The sequence below is a fragment of the Myxocyprinus asiaticus genome, chromosome 17 (assembly GCF_019703515.2).
Source record: "Myxocyprinus asiaticus isolate MX2 ecotype Aquarium Trade chromosome 17, UBuf_Myxa_2, whole genome shotgun sequence".
NCBI lineage: Eukaryota > Metazoa > Chordata > Actinopteri > Cypriniformes > Catostomidae > Myxocyprinus > Myxocyprinus asiaticus.
In genome coordinates, this window is record NC_059360.1 from 31,232,922 (window position 1) to 31,254,199 (window position 21,278).

The window sequence follows — 21,278 nt, forward strand, 5'->3', positions numbered from 1 at the left end:
TGAACATATATCCTTGGGGGAAAACCCCAGTTGTATTTATTGCACTTTTCTAAACTTCATGGAAGACTGAATCATATTTCAAGGTTGGAGCATAGATTTGGGGAGGCCTGCCTCAAAAGAAACAAGCACAAACATTCAGATAGTACATTGTGATTAATGTGGGTTTGCCAAAATATGTTGGGAATGCAGCCAATGAAGTCAACCGATTTAAAAAAAAAAAAAAAAAAAAAAATATATATATATATATATATATATATATATATATATATATATATATATATATATTTAAACAAAAATTAAAAAAAAATTAAAAGAAAATTGTATGTCCTCTGCGAGCTCATGTTAAATCAATAAAAAACGTAATGTCCATAACTGTGTATTAACAGCCAAGACCCACTCATCACGACACCAAACAGACACACAAGCAATAATGTTGTGATGTCGTTTAAATCTTGTACATGTGAAGGACGCATTACAGACTGAGAAACTGGGTGGGTGACTGAGAGAGAACTCAGAGACCATTCAGATATAATGCGTTCTTGCATTAAAAAAAGCTTGCAGCACAACAAATGAAACGGAGAACAGGTGTCTCGAGACACGTTTTTAAGTTTGTTCTTTTAACTCGACGCACTGTTTAATAAACGTGGTGCTCATATGTGAGATCTGGAAAAAACAGCAAGATCATATATGTCAAAAAACAACAAAGATGTCCGTCTGGCAGGTTTACAGAGAAAAACTATTAAAAACAGCGCAGGGAGATGTGCAAACGTGTTTTTTGTGAACGGCCCCATAGTGTGGTTGGAAGCACCAGATCCTCCCGAAAGGAAACCACAAGAAACTGCAGGTGTAGCGTTCATAGTGTTCAGTGTGTTTGTATTGACAGTACATGGTGCGCACATGTGAATGAAGGGTGCAGTTGTCTCACAATAGCCCACAACGTTCCCTCTGCTTATACAGCACGCCATTGGAACAGAAATTAATAAATTAAACTTGCTCTCAATGGTTACCCATTCACTATCATAACCTCTTCAACAGGACATGCCACAGTACCTTGGTAACACCATGTCCAAGCACTGCTTACTAGGGCTGGGTACTGATACAGATTTCCTGATTCGAGACAATTCACAAGCTTTCGATTCTGATCTCGATTCGATATCGTTTCATATGGGTAAATTTCTGTTACAATGTCCATTTTGCTTACATATAAAAGAAATTCTCTCTCTGCTACTATTATTTATTATAAGGGAAGCTTCTAATCAACCCTTTAGTTTTTCATCAAATTAATCACATTTAAGCTTTTAAATAATGTTCAAATTCCATTTATTCCATAATTTAATGTCTTGCAATTTCATTTGTTGCATATATATTTTTGTTACATTTGTATTGTTTACTTGCATAATTTATACTATTTACAATTATTTATATTGATAACACGTGCTTAATCGGTGCTGTCTCTTTAAGACTTGCGGCATCAGCCAGTGAGTGCATTTAACAAGATAAGACGTTCGTGGTTACTTAAGCGCATCCATGAATTAATTAGAATTAAATATTTATTTTTTTGTTGTTTTTAAGAAAGGGTATTATTTATTGAATGACAAATGGATCCGTGGATCTCGTCTTTGGACACACAGAACGCGTTAATCCAAACTTTAACTCTCAACACGCAGTGAAAGGACCTCTGTGCTAATAACGTCTTCTCCACTATACTATTCAATCACTGGTGAGTAAAATCTGAACATTTACTAGCCAGTGGCTAATCATAGACATTTTTAGTCGCATAGTGTGAGATATGGTTGCACATGCGAGTGATTTACTTGCATTCGTGTTGCCACATAGAGTGAAAGATCAATCGATATGCAGATTTAAGCATCGATATCGAGATCGTTCAAAGAAGATCGCGATGCATCAGAAAATCTATATTTTTACCCAGCCCTACTGTTTACCCTCTCGCAATGGACACTGACCATCTTCACACGATTGACTATTCAGACTGTGCTATCACCCCCATTAAGACTGTTGCCATGGGGATTTTTGACAGTTTCAGTATATCGTCTCTCCCAAATATATATTTCATAAAGAGTGCATCTTTAAATTCATCATTCAGTGTTGAATGACACAGTATAGCCCAATGCCCCATTGCATTAAGCACCTTAAGTTTCTCACTTGAGTATGACACTTAAAGTGGGAATGGGTGTTGCATATTATCCCTTAGACATTTGTGTTAGGTAAGGGAAACGTTAAGGGATTTACTACAGTGAGTCAAGTTTTATCGTACTAAAATTCTACTGTTAACATGGATGCAATCTACGTCAACCCAGATAGTTTTTAGCTAGCTAATATTAGATTATTTATTTTGACAGACAACATAACATGGATAAAAGGGACAACAAAAAAAGAAAACCAAATTGGACAGAGGAGGAGAAATTTATTATTTTAGAGGAATATAGGAGAAGAAAATACATTTTTGAAAAGGAAATTCAGTTAGACCTGCAGCCAAAACACACAAATTTTAGGAGGAAATAACCAAAAGAATCAACGCATAAAATCTCTGCATAAATAGGACTGTTCAGGAGGTCATAAAAATCCTGGAGTCGCCCGTGCTTCCAGGCTTTTGTGTAGAATATTTGCGATTTGTCTATGCTTCCAGATAATGTTCTATATTTTTGGATTGTGTGGCTGTTTCCTTAGAAAAGCAATGGAGTAAATGTCTACTGTTCAGCTTACTGACAGATGAGTATGGTTTTGTGTTTTTGTTTGTTTGTGCTCTTCTAATGCTTTTGTTAATGTGCCTGCCTGTTGTGTTCTCCACCTGTTGCTTGTGGCAGAGTTCATGATGGGGGAAGGGTTGTGTGCAGGTGTTTTCAGTTTAATTTTTCTCCCTTCAGGTATAATGGCTCTCTACCCAACGGGGACCGTGGCAGAAGGAAGAGCCGGTTTGCACTCTTTAAGAGGCCCAAATCCAATGGGGTCAAACCCAGCACTGTACATGTAGCCTGCACCCCACAGGCTGCCAAGGTACACACACCCTCTCCACCTAGGGACTTCACAGGACCTTAAAGAGAATCGGCACTTAAAGTATAATTTGGTCTTGGGCTAGTTTTAAATCTGAGAACTTGGTGGGTTTGAGCTGGAATGAAACGGGGTGTGGTCCACTCACACATCTGGATACTGCTGAGCTCATGAATGGCCCCTCTGTGGCTCCCCCACCCTCACAAACACACATCACACACACACACACACACACACACACACACACACACACATAAAGACATATTTACTTAGCTATCTAAATGAAGACTTGGACTGTATATAGACTTCTGTTGTTTATATAAAGCGGAATTATAATTATTATAGAATAACCCTAAGAATTTTGAAAAACAGGATATGAATCAATTTTCCAATTGAGGACATCCCCAAATGTCCCAAAAGGGAATTTTGTCAGATTCAGTTTGCTTTTGTCTTCAAAATATAGCCAAGTACACATGCACACATAGCTCTGGGTCTGTTTCACTGTCAAATAGACTCCGTTTTACATTCTTTATCTACTAATGTTATAATTGAATACTAAAGGCCCGATATACTTCCAGAGAAGTTCTTCGTTCAGCTGTAAAAAGAAGTTCTAAACAGCTGAGCAACAGTATACTGTTTGCGAACATTCAGACATCCACCACATCGCTGTGGGAGGTGTTAAGAAGTAAATTTAAATATGAGGATGCTCAGTAAAACCTTACAAATATGTTATCAATGACTTCATCCCTCATTCTATGAGTAGTATTAACATAAGGTCAGTAAAGGAAGTTGTTTTAACCACTGGATGATGATTTAAAGTAATATAAATGCAGTAGAAAATGTTTAATTTGTCTTATTTACATTTTTTATAACACACTATATGTGGCCATAATATGTGTTGGTTATACTGTCATTGTAATTTATGATGACACTGATACTATTGCAAAGATGAGTGTATAAAAAGTGTAAATGTGCAGAAAACGGACAAAAGAATTATGATAGGTATATCTTACTTTGGGCAGATGTGTAAATGGCTTTCACTGCAGATGGTGAATGAGTGAATGGTCACTTGAGATTATTGAATAGATCTGATTCCTTTTGTAGACTAATTGAAAAAAAAATATCGCATGCCATGGTCTTGGAAAGTGTCTTAACGAACGGCCATACAGATGTAGGTAAATTTGCACCAGCTCGCTAATAACTCTGCACTCCGGTGTGTTCATGTTGACTGAACATGATTGACTAAACAACATCAACATAATCGGCTGTTGGCCTCAAGGTAGATGGAGCTCTAGGTCACACCTACCGATGACGTGGACCAATAGCAGTAAGGTGTTTAGCAGCCGGTTAGAAGTATTTCCTAAAAGTTCGCCCAGATGAGCTATTACGAACCAAATGCAAAAACACCTTCTTTTTGGCCGGATTTTGTTCTAAATGACATCATAGCCGTTCGTTTTCGATTTCTTATGAAGTACATTGGGGTCTTTAGGATGTGTATGACATTATGACATTAACATTTAATTTAGCTGCTATTGTTATTTTACCACAAAAAAAAAAAAAAAAAAAAAAAAAAAAAACTTCCTCCCCCACATCTCTTCTCTTTCTCTGTTTCTTTCTTCCCCTGTCTCCCTAGGCCATAAGCAACAAGGATCAGCACAGTATATCCTACACTCTGTCCCGAGCACAGACAGTAGTGGTGGAGTACACTCAAGACAGCAATTCAGACATGTTTCAGGTACTGACTCCCTGCTGACTGGACTGTGCTTTCCTTTATTGCTATCCTGGTTGGAATGCTTTCCTGGACAGTGTTCAAAGGCTTAAATTTATCAAACTAATCAAAGTATCAGCCTAAATTAACCCTGAAATAATGTTGTCCCTAGGCAGAGAGGTGTCACCATCATCCACTGCAGTTATGGTTGAAGATGTACAGTGGTTCAAACAAGTCAACGCCCATAAATTTGCCTTGATATGTTCTGTTTATTCTCTCTTTTCACCTCAGATTGGCCGCTCAACTGAGAGTCCTATAGATTTTGTGGTGACCGACACGGTTCCTGGCAGTCAGAGTAACTCAGACACTCAGTCGGTTCAGAGCACCATCTCTCGCTTTGCATGTCGTATCATGTGCCAGCGATCGCCCCCTTACACCGCTCGCATCTATGCTGCCGGATTCGACTCCTCAAAGAACATCTTTCTAGGGGTAAGAAAGAGGGAAATAAACTGCTGTGCAGAAAGTGTAACTTCTGAAATCAAAACAGTGGTAAATGAGGCCTGAGAAACTGGCACTGCTAGCACAGATTAAATGAATTGCTTGTTGGAACCAAGATGTCCAAATTACTAATAAAAATAGATCTAAAATCAGGATAGATTTAGATGCTTATTGATTTATTTACCTAAAATAGTGAAGTTAACATTCACTGAAAGCCTGAAAGAGGTCTTGATGCATTCAAGATGGAAAAAGTATTTACGTTTTAAGTGTTAAATGTTGTGTTGTATTGTATTGATTCATTTGTATTTAAACTCATTCAAATATAATTACAGTAACATATTTTTCAATCCCAGGAGAAGGCAGCAAAGTGGAAGACGTTGGATGGACAGATGGATGGTCTGACTACTAATGGTGTATTAGTGATGCATCCTCGCCTCGGTTTCACGGAGGACTCGAAACCTGGTGTGTGGAGAGAGATTTCAGTGTGTGGAAATGTGTTCACCTTGAGAGAGACCCGCTCGGCTCAGCAGCGAGGGAAAATGGTCAGTGCAGCACTCACAATCGTTAATACACATAACAGTACATAAACAGTCCCGCCACTGGTTGAGCCAAAATTGCTTTGTTGGGATGCTCGAACAAACAGCAATGGGACTTTTTATGGGAATCAACGATCAATGACTTACTTATAGTTGTTGTTAAGCTCAGCTTAAGTATTTTAAACTGAAAAAATGGCTCACTTTACCTTCAACAAAAGAGCGGTGCATTTTATAGACACATCCTCAATATCAGTTAGTGTTTACGTAAGTTATGTGGTTTCAGACAGGATTCTGAAATTGAAGCCATGTTAAACAGTCAGATGGTTTCCTGCAAGATGGGACATTGAGGAGCTTTGGTGCCGTTGACCGGTTGCTCTGGGACACTGTTGCCATAGCAATGGCTCAGGCAAGATGGTTTTGCTCTGTCCGGTGTAACACAAAGCTGTAAGATGATCCGAAGCTGATCTGTTAAGTGCGTCAGACAGAAGGTCCAATCAGAACCATCTCTCTCTCTCTCTCTCTCTCTCTCTCTCTCTCTCTCTCTCTCTCTCTCTCTCTCAGCACTTTTCCCCTGTGGTCATAATAGGTCATTATCTTCAACAGGTGTGTTTAAGCTGGACTAATACAGGCCTAAAACTCTCTGAACTGTAGGAACCAGGAAGTGTGTGCGCCCACACTGAGGAACACCAATCAAATAGCTTATTACATGACGTGCCGATTAATTAATAAAATAAATCGCAATTAATGGCATATTAATATTACTGAGAAAGGCCCCCAAATAAAGATAACTTAGTTTAACTTAACGTAAATTAAAATAATTGCAAATATAAAATTATATTTAAGTATTATAATTCAGATAATTCAAATATACATGATATAGACTACATATATTGTGGCAACAGACAAGCATTCAGACAATATAAAAAAACCTTTAAAAGCCAAAATATTGTTTGTTTTATTTCCATATCATTAAACATAACCCTATTTGTGGCCTACTTTCCTCTGCGCTATTTTTAATTGTTGGTCTATGTACTCATGTGCAAGGACACTTTCGGAGCGTCTAACTTTGGTTGTGTCGCGTTTCACTAGTTTAAATTGTTTTTAATCATCAGTGCTGTGTTTTTAGGACACTGTTTTAAGTTAAAAGTATCTTGAAATTAAAAAAAAATGCATCTCTAGATCCCTGGATCCACTTAACTACTCAAAAACACATTGCAAAAAATGCAAGTGCTTGTTAGAGAAATGGAGGACTGCAATGGTTGCAAAGATAAGATTGGTCAGAAATGCTTTTAAGGCAGGGCTTAGCAAAGGGTCAATTGCTTCGATGGCAGGAACATTCATTACTACAGAATTTACATATGGGTTGGGGGCATGAATAATTGTTAATTTTTTTAAGTGTTTTTTTTTTAATATAATTAATCGCACTAAATTAACATGTTAAATTAACAGTCCTTTTTTTATTTGGTTTTTATTTCTGTTTTATTTTCAATTTGTCCTTTTTGAATTTATTTTTTTAAATAGTTTTTGAAATTGTGAAAAATTTCAAGTGGGATGGTGGGGTCAAACATTCTTTGTTTTGGGGGGTCATGAAAAGATATTTCGCCACGGTTTTGTCAATGTAAACGTTACACTGTAAAAAAAATGCAATTACATTTTATCCAGTATATGGCTTGTTTGAGTCACAGATACTATGAAATATGAATTATTTTGCATCTACATAAAAACACGTTAGACCAGCAGTATTCCGCCATATGTTGCCCTAACTAGCCTAACATAGTTGTCTGAACTAACATTTTCATATTGAACTATGTTGCTGATTTTCGAATTCCCAGCATTCATTTCAACATGAATAAATTATGCGGTTAGTGTTATAGGCTTATTGTTTTGCTGTTTATTTACTTTATGTTGTTGTTGTTGTTGTTGTTTTTTTTTTTTTTTGCCATTGCTTGTAAAATGGTTTTGTGGTGATGTTCAGAGCTTTTTACTTAATTAGGTTTGTCACCGTTATTGAGGTTTGTGGGTTAAGGGTTAAAGTCTAACTGTGTCTGTACCAAAGTATTGCATGAATCATCTTGCTTTACATATTGACAGAGCTAAAGACCTTAGTTAACTTGATATAAAAGTGATATAAACCATCTTTAAGAATGAAATGGTGATGGAATAAAAGTCCTTGTATTGATAATTGACTGAACAAGAAATCAACTAGACTGTATTGGCTGAACAAAGTATTTCGCATTTAGTGAATGAACAAATTCAAACTGACTAATCATAGCAATTTTACTGAGGACAATTAAGACAGTTGCAAAAATCTTACTTCATCATGTTGCCTTTGATTTTTTTTAACTTTGCTCAACAATTCCTTTTTTACAGTGTACAGTTACAGGGACTTCCGCTTACCATGCTGTATTATTCTTGTATCTTTTGCGTAAAGCATAAAAATATCATAATGACTGATGGAACATGTAGTTAATAAATGAATGATTATGGCAATATATGGCTTGTCTATTTTCCAAGCAGTCTTTTGTATATTTATATGTTTATTATAGAGAAAAGACAAAGATGTCACTGCAGCTGTCATTTTGTCTACGCTGAATATTAAGAATATGCTTTCTGCCTCATTGTATAAATAGAATCCACACAAGATCAGTTAAGTAACTTTCTTAACCACTCGATGATGATTGAAAGTTTATATACTGTGTGCAGTAGATTGTGTAATTTGTAATGTTTACATTCTGAATCAATGGCAAAGATCCATGGTGCTAATTCTTATACATGGGCATAATATGCACCTGTTACCCTCAATTATTGTATTTATGGTGAATTTTGTGAAAAGAATCCACATCAAGATCAGGAAATAGGTTTACTCTTGATCACTCACTCACTGTCCCACACATTCATCTTTACCACTCCAATAACTGATCAAGTAATGGAAGTTTGGGCTGTTTCTATGAAGGATGCTTAAACAGTGGTGTAAGAAAGTCATTTTAAGCCCAAAAGCATTTAATGGGGGAAAACCTGAAAATTGTTTTAGTTTGACATGTTGTAACTATGCACTAGTGATAGCAATATCTTACCTTCTGTTCTCTTCTTTTTAAAGAAAGTCAGAAGATTTCCATGAACGGTTCTCTTGGCCATTTTTAAAAGGTAGCGAAACTGCTGAAAACTTGCATTACCTTCAGTGGTGAAGTTTCATGTGAACACTGGGAAGGGCAAGTTAAACCATTGCTATACTCCAACATACAGTACCTGTTTTCCTTTTCGCAGTGAAGAGAGAGCTCATGATTACCAGATTGTGCAACTAAAGCAAAACACTGGCAGAATATTTCCACACTGAAAGTGTAAAAATCAAAACAAGGTTTTGCCTCGGGGAGTTGTGTGGCGCCATGCGAGGGTCGGATGTGTGAACGGCGAGCTCTGCGCACTTTGCTAGTTTTAATACTTTTTATGTCATTAACTGGTGAGATTCGATACACCCTGATCCTTAACTGTTGTAGGAAGACAATATGTCAAAGAATTCAAAATCCTCGGGCTCTGGAGACAATAAAAGACACTTACATGCTCAAGCTGATACCCCTGACAAGGCTGCAGACCAGGGACTCAATTTGGACAGTGCGGTTAAAGAGATTCAGCATCAACTGTTGAACATGTCAGCAGTGCTGGCGAAGGTCGTTGCTGACTTTAAGGATCTTGCTGTATTACGTCGATCGATCACTGCCAAGGAGACTAAATTCACCGAGATGGTTACAAGCGTGTCGGATGTTGAGAAACGGATAGATTATCTGGAGTCATCGGAGAGGCAATTAGCTGCTAATCCTCTAGCGACCAAGATAGACTTGGAGCGTGTTTGGAAAAAGTTGGAAGACCTTGAGATTCGTAACCGGCAGAACAGCGTCTGAATTGTTGGAATTCCTGAGGACGAGGAAGGCCGAGATATGGTGAAATTCCTAGACGAGCTCTTCCCGAGTCTGCTCGACATAACAGGCCATAAACTGGAAATCAAGCGAGCTCACAGAGTTCCGGCTCACAGATCCGCTGAGGGAGACAGGCCCCCGGTCAATCTTGCCAAATTTCTGAGATCATTCGATAAAGATCTCGTGTTACGCGAGGAGTAAAGGAAGGCTTTCTTGGAAGAACCACAACACTTTCTTGTTCCCAGACTTTACGAATTTGACGAGAGAAACGTGAGCGATTCAAGGAATGCAAGAAACTTTTACATCAATGGAACGTCGCTTTTGCACTGATGTTCCCGGCCAAATTGAGAAGATACTAAGGATGGCCGCAAAATGTTTACATGCCCACAGCAAGCGATGTTCTTCATAAAGTCAATGGAATAAGTCATTGTGTGATGCTCTCGATGCAGCCGAGTGGACCTGACTCACTGAAAATTCACTTGACCGTCCAAGGAAACTGAGCGTCGCCTTTGTGTCTTTTTGTGCTGGTTCCGCCTAGTGGCTGGAGTTTGTTTTGTGGAATAACACTCCTTCGTGGCAGTTTGTGGATGAATCTGCACGTTCTTTGTGCTTATTCCTCCTATTTGTTGGAGTTTGTTCTGTGGAATATTCTTGCAAAATATTGAAGTGATTAGGTCATCTGTTCCACTCATGTAACAGCCGAGTGAGCCTGACTCAGTGAACATTCACTTGTCTGTCCGAGGAAACTGGGCACCTTTTTTGTTTCTTTTTGTGCTGGTTCCGCCTAGCGGCTGGAGTTTGTTTTGTGGAGGAACACACCTTCGGAACAGTTATGTGGATGAATCTACACGTTCTTTGCGCTTATGCCTCCTATTGGCTGGTTTGTTTTATAGATTATATTCTGTTGTGTAATTCTGTCTCACAAAATTTGTATAGAAGCACCGGACTTCCGACGGCAAAGTTGTCGCGGGGGTTCTCGTAGGCGTACATGGACTGTTTGAGTTTAGAGGGATGGATGGTGGTTGGCCCTGTCATGCGCAGGGTTAATGCACACGTTTTTCTTTTTTCTGTTTGTTTGGTTCGGGGGGAAGTTCGGGTTTGACTGTACTAATGTCGGAATGTGGTCGTTACAATTTTATTTTTGACACAATCTATTTTTCTAACATGTCAAAATGTCAAATGTTAATATGAGTGGATTGTCTCTCTCCACGTGGAATGTGAATGGTTTGGGGCACCCCATAAAAAGAAGGAAGGTTATTTCTTTTCTTAAACGTAAGAAATATGATATAATGTTTCTTCAAGAAATGCATCTTTCCCCGCAAGAAGGTGAAAAATTTGGGAAGATATGGGGTGGACATGTTTTCTTTAGTGCTGGCTCAAGTAAGAGCAGGGGAGTCATTACATTGATAAGTAAACATCTACAATTCAAATGTCTCAAACAGATAAAAGATAAATTAGGAAGAGTCATTATGGTTTTAGCAGAAATTCAAGGGCATAGGTTGATTTTGGCTAATATTTATGCACCTAACGCTGATGATCAGGGCTTTTTTTTATAGATCTTGAAGGGATGTTGCAAGCCGCTGGCACCCCTCATGATATAATATTGGGAGGAGACTTTAATCTTTTGATGGACTTAGTCCTTGATCATAGTTAATCAAAAGTGTGCAAGCCCCCTAGAGCAACAGTGACGCTTCTCAGGATGTGTAAAATTCTTGGTCTTACAGATATTTGGAAACTTTTGAACCCATCTGGTAGGGACTATAAATTTTTTCATCAGTCCATAAGATTTATTCTAGAATAGATTTTTTTTTTTTTTTTTTTTTTTTTGATATCCAAGTCCTTCATTTCATCTGTTGTTGATTGTTCAGTTGGAAACATTTTAGTCTCAGATCACGCCCTGGTGAGTTTAGAGGTGTTGCCACATACAGAGAAAAAGAAATCTTATAGTTGCGCTTTATTGTATCCCTTTTGCAAAATCTTGTATTCCAACAAATGCTAAAGGCTGAAATCAGTGTCTATATGGAGACCGACTGGTCCTCAGTATCCTCTGTGGGCATGGCTTGGGAGGCACTCAAGATGGTTTTTAGGGGCCGAATCATACAGTATGCCTCATTCATCAAAAGATCCAAAGCACAAGAACTCGTGGAGTTGGAAGGGAATATTAAAAGTGCCAAGGCAGAGCTGAAGCGCCGGATGTCGTCTGATGGCCTCAGAGAATTGACCCGATTGAAATACAGATTCCCTCAGTGAAATCTACTGGTGGTGAAATATTTACCTCAGCCATTGATATTAATAATGCTTTTAAAGATTTCTATCTTGATCTCTATAATTCCATGTCTTCGTCTACTGATGAAGACATTAGAAACTTTGTGGAACAATTAGAACTCCCTAAATTGACGAATGAGCAAAAAAATAATAATTAAGGCCATACCTACAGGCAAGGCTCCGGGGCCAGTTGGCTTTGTGGCTGAGTTTTTTATGCTACAGAACTGGCTCCACTTTTGTTAGAAGTTTATACGGAATAATTAAAGAATGGAAAGCTTCCGCCAACCATGACTCAAGCCCGGATCAGTCTGATTCTTACCATCCAATTTCCCTGATCCAGCTAGACATAAAAATATTGTCGAAAATTCTGGCTAACCAATTAAGTAAAGTTATGACATCTCTTAAACATATAGATCAGGTGGGGTTTATTCGGGGCCACAGCTCTTCTGATAACATTAGGCGTTTCATCAATATTATGTGGTCAGTGGCGAATGATCAGTCTTCGGTCGCTGCCATCTCACTTGACACCAAAAAGGCATTTGATATGGTAGAATGGGATTATCTTTTAAGATTTTGGAAATATAGGGGTTCACCAATACTTTTATTGGATGGATTAAGTTACTTTATAGACACCTGGTAGCAGCGGTACAAACAAATGGATTAATTTCAGATTATTTTACTCTGGATAGGGGCACCCGGCAGGGTTGCCCTCTTTTCCCATTATTGTTCTGTCTTGCCCTGGAACCATTAGCAGCCGCGATAAGATGGGGAGATGATTTTCCAGGGGTGGTGGCTTAAGCTTTTGCTTTACGCAGATGATATTTTATTATTCGTCTCTGACCCCATTAAATCTATGTCTTGCCTCCACAGAATTATTAATTTATTTTCTAAGTTCTCAGGATACAGAGTCAATTGGTCCAAATCCGAAGCTTTGGCTCTGACAGCGTACTGCCCAGTAACGGCTTTCCAGCCGGGCGCCTTCCAGTGGCCCAAACAGGGCATTAAGTATTTGGGCATTTTATTCCCAGCAAATTTGTCTGATTTAGTTAGTTAATTTTGACCCCTTAATAAAAAGGTTTTCGAGCGATTTGGGCAGGTGGGCTTCATTACATTTATGATTGGGAAGGTGAATGTTATTAAAATGAATTGTATTCCAAAATTTAACTACCTGTTACAATCTCTCCCTGTAGATGTCCCCCTCTCTTATTTCAAGCAATTTGATAGCATAGCAAAGTCCTTCATTTGGAATGGTAAGCATCCTAGATTACATTTTAATAAGTTACACAGGCCGATTGACAAAGGTGGGCTTGGCCTACAAGATTTTGTTTTATTATTATGCATTCGGTGTCAGACATTTGGCTCATTGGTCGCTTCCATCTAAGAGAGTTTTGTATTGAATAGGAAGTTCTTGCCCCTATTTTGCCATTGCAAAGCCTTTCTATTAAACTAACCGGAGAAGTTAAGGTACACCCCGTTATCTCGCATTTGCACTTGTTATGCTCAAAAGTGTCCAAAGTGTTTAATTCTTTAACTTCTAGAGATTATGGGAGAAAGATTTAAACTTGGTATTGGAGGAGGGAGTGTGGGCTAGGATTCTAAAAAATATCAAGTCTGCATCTAGAGATGCAAGGGTGCACCTTATGCAATTCAAGATTTTACATAGATTCAATTGGACCCCCTGTATGTTATATAGGCTTAGTCTTAAAGACACACCCACCTGTTGGCAATGCTAATCAGAAGATGGAGACACAACCCATGTCTTTTGGGGGTGTTAAGATCCAAGAATTTTGGTTGAAGGTTCAGAGTTGTATATGTGACGTTTTGGGCACTCAAATTTGACTTTGCCCCAGACACTGTATTTTGGGTGATGGGGCAGTCATAAATTTGGGGGATAAACACATAAAAAATTGGGTTCTGACCAGTATCATGATTGGCAGACAAATTATTTTAAAGGGATGGAAGTCGGATGGAGCACCCTCGTTTCTGGAGTGGTGTACGGAGATGGGGAGGGTGGCAGCTTTCAAGGAGGTGGAAAGTAGAAGGCTTGGGTTTGGGGACTTGTTTGTTAGGAAGTGGGGCAGTTATTTGGTGTTTTTTGGGGACTCTCGGGGAGGGGATGTGGAGAGAGAAGTTTAGTTTAATTATGTATGTTTATTATATTTTATTTATTTTTTTAAAATGTGTGTGTGTGTGTGTATTATGATATGTGACCACAGGGGTGTTCGTTGGGGGTCAGGGTGGGGTTGGTGGTTGGTGATTGGGAAGGGATATTAGTGGGGGTTCAATGTGTATGAGTTGTGTGTTTCTTTGTTTTGTATTTTTTTAATCAATACATTTTTTTTTTTTGCCTCTCTTGAGATCTGGCAACCCCAGTATGTCGAAATATAATTCTGATCAGCTATTTGCTGTTATTTAAAGTATGTTATTTATCAAATGTAAAGAATTCAAATATTTTACTTGCATGATGAGTTCTAAGTAATACATGACACAATTGATTTAAAGGGGTTGGTAATGGGGGATGGTGGTTTTACAAGCGGGATTGTTTTTGCCATTTCTTTCAACGGCTGGGGGGTGTCATTCCCTCGCATGCCCCCCCAATTCAAGCCCTGACTCAAAGACTATTATTTTCAGTATTTTTTTTATTTTAGTTTTTTATTTTTATTTTTTATTGAAGTTTTCGTATTTTCATGCTGGAAAGGTTCATGCATTAACTGATATCATTAAAATATTTTTAACAGCATTCAATTTTTTTAGGGCATCTATTGTTTTCGCTAGTGGCATTTTCATATCTAATAAAGGTGGGTTTTAAAGGTTTACATTTTTTTTTAATACACTGTGTATCAGAAACAAATTTCATTTTTGCAACCATGTTAAGTTTTCATTTTAGTTTTTGTTAATGATAACAACACTGCTTGGTGCACAACTCAAACTCTGTCTCTGACACGCATACATGCACAGCACAAGTCTAGGCTCATGAGCTTAGAGGCGCCCCATTAATCTGACTTGTCACAGGCAGAACAAAAACACTCTTGATGTCCTGCTTCTGAGGAGTCCAACTACAGGCACTGGCTAAACATGGAGCTAATGCTGCCTCTTTGCTGGCCAAACACTGTTTGACTGTGCTGCTGTGCGTTCACGTTCAGCTTTAGTGACAGAACAGACCATGTTCAAAGCCAGACTGCTTAGACTCTGATTCGATGATGGTGTAAAAGAGGTTAAGTACTGAAACTATGCTGGTCAGACATTTGAGATTATTTGGGGCATTTTAAATGTCCTGTATTTACAATACACTTAGTAAAGGGAAACACAGTACGTTTGATGCAAAGTATGGTGTGTATGTGTGCTGCCCGTGTGTTCTGACAGTCATCCTTTCACTTTTTGATGCTCTATTTCTAAAATCAACTAATTCTGGAGGTGAATTTGACTCAGTATCTGTATAATATCGAAATGTAAGTGCATGTTTGAGTAATGGATTCAGTTTCAGTGCACTTTATGAATTGATTGCTTTACAGTGAAAGTCTTCTGGTGGTGTTTTGATTTATGTCCAAATGTAGAGTAGGGCTGCACGATTTGGACAAAGTCATATTGTGATTATTTAACAAAAATTGTGATTTGCGATTTGAACTGCGATTATGGGAAAAAAAGATAATGTTTTTCACATGTTCAACTGCCAAAAGGCTACTGGGGTTTTCACACTTGAGTCCTCTTAAGAACCAAACTGAGACCTTTTTTTAAATTCACACACAAACAAACAAAGAAATATATAAACAGTGAAACAAAGAAAAAACACTTGTCTTCTTCATTTTCAAATTGTACCCACCCACCGTGTACCTGTTTTTGTCCATTTCATGATAGGGTCTCAGCCCACCAATCATTATCATCATTAGTTTGAAACCCAGTCAACTTGAATATATTAGGGATGCTCCAATCAGGATTTTAACATCATCCGATACTGATCATTTAACTCTTTATAAGCAGCTCTGTCAAAACTGATTATATGTAGGCTTTCTGCTCAATGTCACTGTTAACTGAATTTCCCTGTTGGTAATACCATAGTTACCTAGCTTTTGCTGTCAGAAAATACTATTTCATTTACTGTTACACCATTTTATTTGATTTATTTTTAACAATGCATTATTTTATAGTATCTAAATATTTAATATAGATTTGTTATATGTACATTCCTTCCTTTTCATTTTGTTGGATGTTGGTAATATTAGTTCCATATACACTTGTTGCCGCTAGGAGTGTAATAAGGGCAACACGCTCTCTCCTTAAGTAAACAAATGACTGGAGAATGGAGGAAGAGCACATGGTTCTGGACTCTACCGATGCTAACGTTAATGTCTTTTGCTCAGCAATCATTTAATAGAGATATTTGAATTATATCCCATCTTGTATTACGTGATATTATCAGTGTTGGGAGGGTTACTTTTGAAATGTATTCCACTACAGATTACAGAATACATGCTGTAAAATGTCATTTGTAACGTATTCTGTTAGATTACTCAAGGTCAGTAACGTATTCTAAATACTTTGGATTACTTCTTCAGCACTGGTTGATTTTTTTTCACTTGTTTTGACAATAAAAACTCTGCCAGTACAGTAAGACAAAATACACATGTTAAAAATACATTATCTGAAAAACCTTAATATCTTATGCAGTGTTGTTTCAAAAACAAGATCAATCAAATTGATCTTGTTTTAAGAATTTTTTGATATTTTTACAGGAAAACAATATAAAAATTATTATCAAGAATACAATTTTTGCCCTAATATCAAAGGTCTTACTAGAAAAAAAGAAATTATGATCCAACCTGAATTTTCTTGATAAAAAAATATGATCGTGCCTGGTAACATGCATATAAAATGGCTAGAAATAGCATTTTATCTTAGCGTAAAGCTGACAATTTACACAAGGTTTATTTCTATTTCTTCTGCTCCAAACTTACTTCAAACTTACTTCTCTGTCTGCTCGTATGAATGTAACTCATCATAAGAAAGTGTTTCACCGCTGTTCAAATGCACTTTGGATCGCATCATTCATATGTATAAATGTTTTCCATCTGAAAGGACTAAATATTAAATGAAACAAATGACAATAAAATGCAAAGTAATCTCTTCAGTAATCAAAATACTTTTTGAATGTAACTGTATTCTAAAGACCAATGATTTAAATTGTAACTGTAGTGGGATACAGTTACTTATATTTTGTATTTTAAATACGTAATCCTGTTACATGTATTCTGTTACTCCCCAACCCTGGTTATTATTATTATACCTGTTCCTGGCGGAGACCGAGATGCTGCTACTGCAGGATGCACCGGTTTAGTTTAAATAAAGTGCTTGGAGAACATAAGCAAACAGAACCAAAATCTGAGCACTTCTGTTAGTCTAAGCATGAGATGGAGTTGTGGAGCACAGAACCACTCTGAAAACACTGAAATAATGCTCTAACTTAACATAAACTTGACACGGACAGAGCAGCGCAAATTAACTTTGAAGTGAGCAGACTATTTATTTATTTTATTAAATCGCAGCCCTTTGCGATTTAATAATCGCATGTGGTCATATCGCGATTTCGATTTTATTTCGATTAATTGTGCAGCCCTAATGTAGAGTTTTTAATTATTAACATGTAATGCCTCACACTTAAAGCCTCTGAGGCACGAATAGGGGTCTGTTCAAATTACAGCATAAGAAGTTTTTATTTAATGAATGTAGATTTCAGATACTTGATTTTTCATTGTTAAAATAAATATGTTCTTATTAATTAATGTGAGAATGCATTTTTGGAAGCTTTCAGATGGATGATGCATTGTAGACAAAGTGGCATGCAAGACAAACAGTATATACAGACACACAAGCTTGCTCAATAACAAAACGGCATCATATTTGCACTCAGTCACCTTCACACATCACAGCATGGACATGTGTGTGGAGGGGTGTGGCTAATGCAGTATGATGAAGGTCCAACTAAAGGCTGATTAAGGGAGGCTGGGCTCTCTGTCGCTACCATGTATGTGCAAAAATGTATGTGTTAATCAAAGAGTGTCTATTTTGCACCGGTTATTTATGTTTGTGTGTAAACATGTACATCTTATCACAAGTGTTCTGACACACATCCTCTCAACAAGTAAACTGTTTCATTATTATTATTATTATTATTCATGAAGTTTCTGGGTCTTGTTAAACCTACTTTTGGTCTGTGATTTAAAGATGGAATCATTACTGCACAAAGAGTGTTAGGACTTACAGCCCCCTGCAGGCACACTTTGAACACTGCACCTACTCATCTCAGCTACCTGAATTCCATTTCATCAAAAAACAAAACAAAAAAAGGAATTATGTCATCATTTACTCAACCTTGTGTTTTTCCAAACCCATATGACCTCTTCAGTGAAACATAAAAGGAGATATTTAGATATATTTATTGAGATATATTAATACATTATAATAGACATTCACTCTGATTCTATGGAAAAGAGCAACTTGGACATTCTGCTAGATAACTACTTTTTCTAAGTCATCCGGATTTGGAAGAACATAAAGTTGAGTAATAATAAATTATCTTTTTTAGGTGAACTATCCCTGTAATACCCAACAATATTTTTACAGCATAGGCTCTTTCTTTCTTTCTCTTTCTCTGTAGGTCGACAATGAGACTCAGGAGTTAGTTGACGGCTCTCTGATTGATCTCTGTGGAGCGACTCTCTTGTGGCGGACAGCCGAGGGCCTTTCCCGCACTCCCACTGTCAAACACCTGGAGGCGCTCCGGCAGGAGCTGAACGCCGCTCGTCCCCAGTGCCCTGTGGGTTTCAACACCCTCGCCTTCCCTAGCATGCGCAGGAAGGACATCGTGGACGAGAAGCAGCCCTGGGTCTACCTAAACTGCGGCCACGTTCACGGCTACCACAACTGGGGGAACTGCGACGCAGAGCGAGATGGAAGAGAGGGGAGGGAACGTGAATGTCCCATGTGCCGCGCTCATGGGCCGTACGTGCCGCTGTGGCTGGGCTGCGAGGCAGGCTTTTATCTGGATGCAGCCCCACCCACTCATGCATTCAGTCCATGTGGTCATGTATGCTCAGAAAAAACGGCAGCATATTGGAGTCAAATCCCTCTCCCCCACGGAACACACACCTTTCACGCCGCATGTCCTTTCTGTGCCCAGCAGCTCAGCGGTGAGCAGGGATACATCAGACTGATCTTCCAGGGGCCGGTGGACTAAAAACACCTGCCTATGGCTTTTTGACTGCAGCAGCCCCATAGCCTGCTTTGCTTATGGTAAAAATAAGACAGGCTTGCTTTCTCACTCTCTCATTCTCTGCTGTTCCTGAAATTTGCTTTTCTTTTTGTAAGTGCTGACTCAAGACTGTTTTTTCCCTTTTGGTTTGTAAGTGACCTTTATACTGCTTTTTCGAATACAGAGAAAAGACAAAGAAATATATATTTTCAAATAAAATAAATAAGCAAAAAAAAAAAAAAAAAAAATGGAATAGACCTATTCAAAACAGCAGAGCACATGCACACCCATGTTTGAGAGTTTTGATTGGGTGGCTCTGCTCTTCATTTGAAGTCAAAGATGGTGATGTGTACAGTGTTTATTTGCAGTAATACTCAACATTAGAGATGCAATACACTGTCCTTGTGTGTTTCTAATGAGCTAACAAAAGATTCTATTGTACTCAATAATTCATTCAGTAATTCACATCATTTCACATAGCAACTACATTATACTACAGAAAGTTGTTTTCCATAGTCAGATATGTCTAACTTAAAAAAAAATATATAAAAAAAAATACTTGTTAATGTTTTTTTTTTTTTTATTTATTTATATACAATATCAATGTTTATCAAAGATAAGATTATAGGTGAGTTTTTGGGGAGTTGAGTTCTATGTAGCTGTTTTTTTTTATTAGTTCTCTCTATCTTTCTCTGTCGTTAATGTGAGTCTTTCCACATGTAGCCTTTTCTAGCATTCAGATTTTCTCTGTTCTGTAGTTTGTCCTCATTAATGTAGGTAACATATGAATTATGTGAGAGTGGAATCTTTTCTGCAATAGTGAACCCATGAGGCCATGCTAAAAGAAAGTTTCTTGCTGAACTCCAGAAAACTCAGAGGCCTAAAAGTCTTCACCTCCCTTAGGGCACAGGCCAAAACCTAATGCCCTGTCAATGAGTGTTTGCAGAGATGTGTCTTTTGTGTGTGGATAAAGTTTTTCCTTAGTCAACATGAAAGGAAAATCAATCCAATTGACTTCCTTAACACACGTTCTTGGTCTTAATATTAGCGATTCATTGGTGCACGTAATTCCAAAGAACAATTTTTTTTTTTTTTTTTTGTCTTCGCAATTTTTAATAAAAATGAAATAACTTGTTCAGCTTCCGAAATAACTTTTTCTTTTTGCAGGTATGCAAACTCATGAGTGGTATAAAGGTGAGAAAGTCATAGCAGGTGTTCCAGATGTATAATTTCAGTTGATTAGTTTGGTTTATTTAAGTAGTTTTATTATTTATTTATTTATTTATTTTTAAGTGTTTAAGCTTAAAGTAACCCTTTCAAGTGATTTCAGTAAGGAAAATTTTAGAAAATGTTCCAAACAATTTGGGCAAATTAGTTTCAGAAAAGGTGACTTTAGCTTAAAAGTGAGTAGTTTGCATCCCTGTTTTTGGCTGACGTCACAAAACGCCCACCCATCCAACTACCTGCCGTGTACAGACCACTTTTCCACTTTTTATGATACAGTCAATTTCCAATTTATAAAATCCAAGCCTGCCCTACGTTCTTTTTTTTCTTTTTTTTTTTTGACTTGTTGGATATCCTGTTACAATACACAGAGTGCTGTTGTATTGAAAATTCAGTACATCAGCATGATTGCGAGTGTGATATTGCTTAGGTTAATATCAAGGAATACATTTTAAACAAATTTTAAACATAAAACTAACAATTTAGACGTAAAATGGCCAGTTATTATTTTTGCTATGCTAACAAAAATGGCTTAAAATGACACCAAAGCAAGTTTAACAGTTGTGTATCGCCAAGCAACACAGACTGACAGCCTGTCTGGAACACTGTGACCAGAGACAAGCAGAGCAATACAAGCAGTAAATCGTCCCAGGGCTTTTATACTAAACATCAGCATTTCTGGAACACCGCTTGTCCAATCAGATTAAAGGGATAGTTCACCCAAAAATGAATTTCAATTTTTTTAATTCTCCCATCATTTGCTCACCCTTATGCCATCCCAGATGTGTATGACTCTCTATCTTCTGCAGAACACAAATGAAGTTTTTATATATATATATATATATATATATATATATATATATATATATATATATATATAT

At 37.6% G+C, this 21,278-nt stretch overlaps 1 protein-coding gene across 4 annotated transcripts in view; it reads left to right on the forward strand.

Moving 5' to 3' along the window:
• The window catches only part of LOC127454817 (E3 ubiquitin-protein ligase pellino homolog 1), a 72,971-nt gene extending 51,693 nt beyond the window's left edge, over positions 1–21,278 (forward strand). For all 4 annotated transcript variants that reach the window (XM_051722261.1, XM_051722263.1, XM_051722260.1 and 1 more), the window contains exons 3-7: positions 2,886–3,015; positions 4,643–4,744; positions 5,009–5,206; positions 5,569–5,757; positions 18,580–21,278. In XM_051722261.1, coding sequence (XP_051578221.1) covers positions 2,886–3,015; positions 4,643–4,744; positions 5,009–5,206; positions 5,569–5,757; positions 18,580–19,158 — 1,198 coding nt within the window. In that variant the 3' untranslated portion in view covers positions 19,159–21,278. The remainder of the gene's footprint in view (positions 1–2,885; positions 3,016–4,642; positions 4,745–5,008; positions 5,207–5,568; positions 5,758–18,579) is intronic.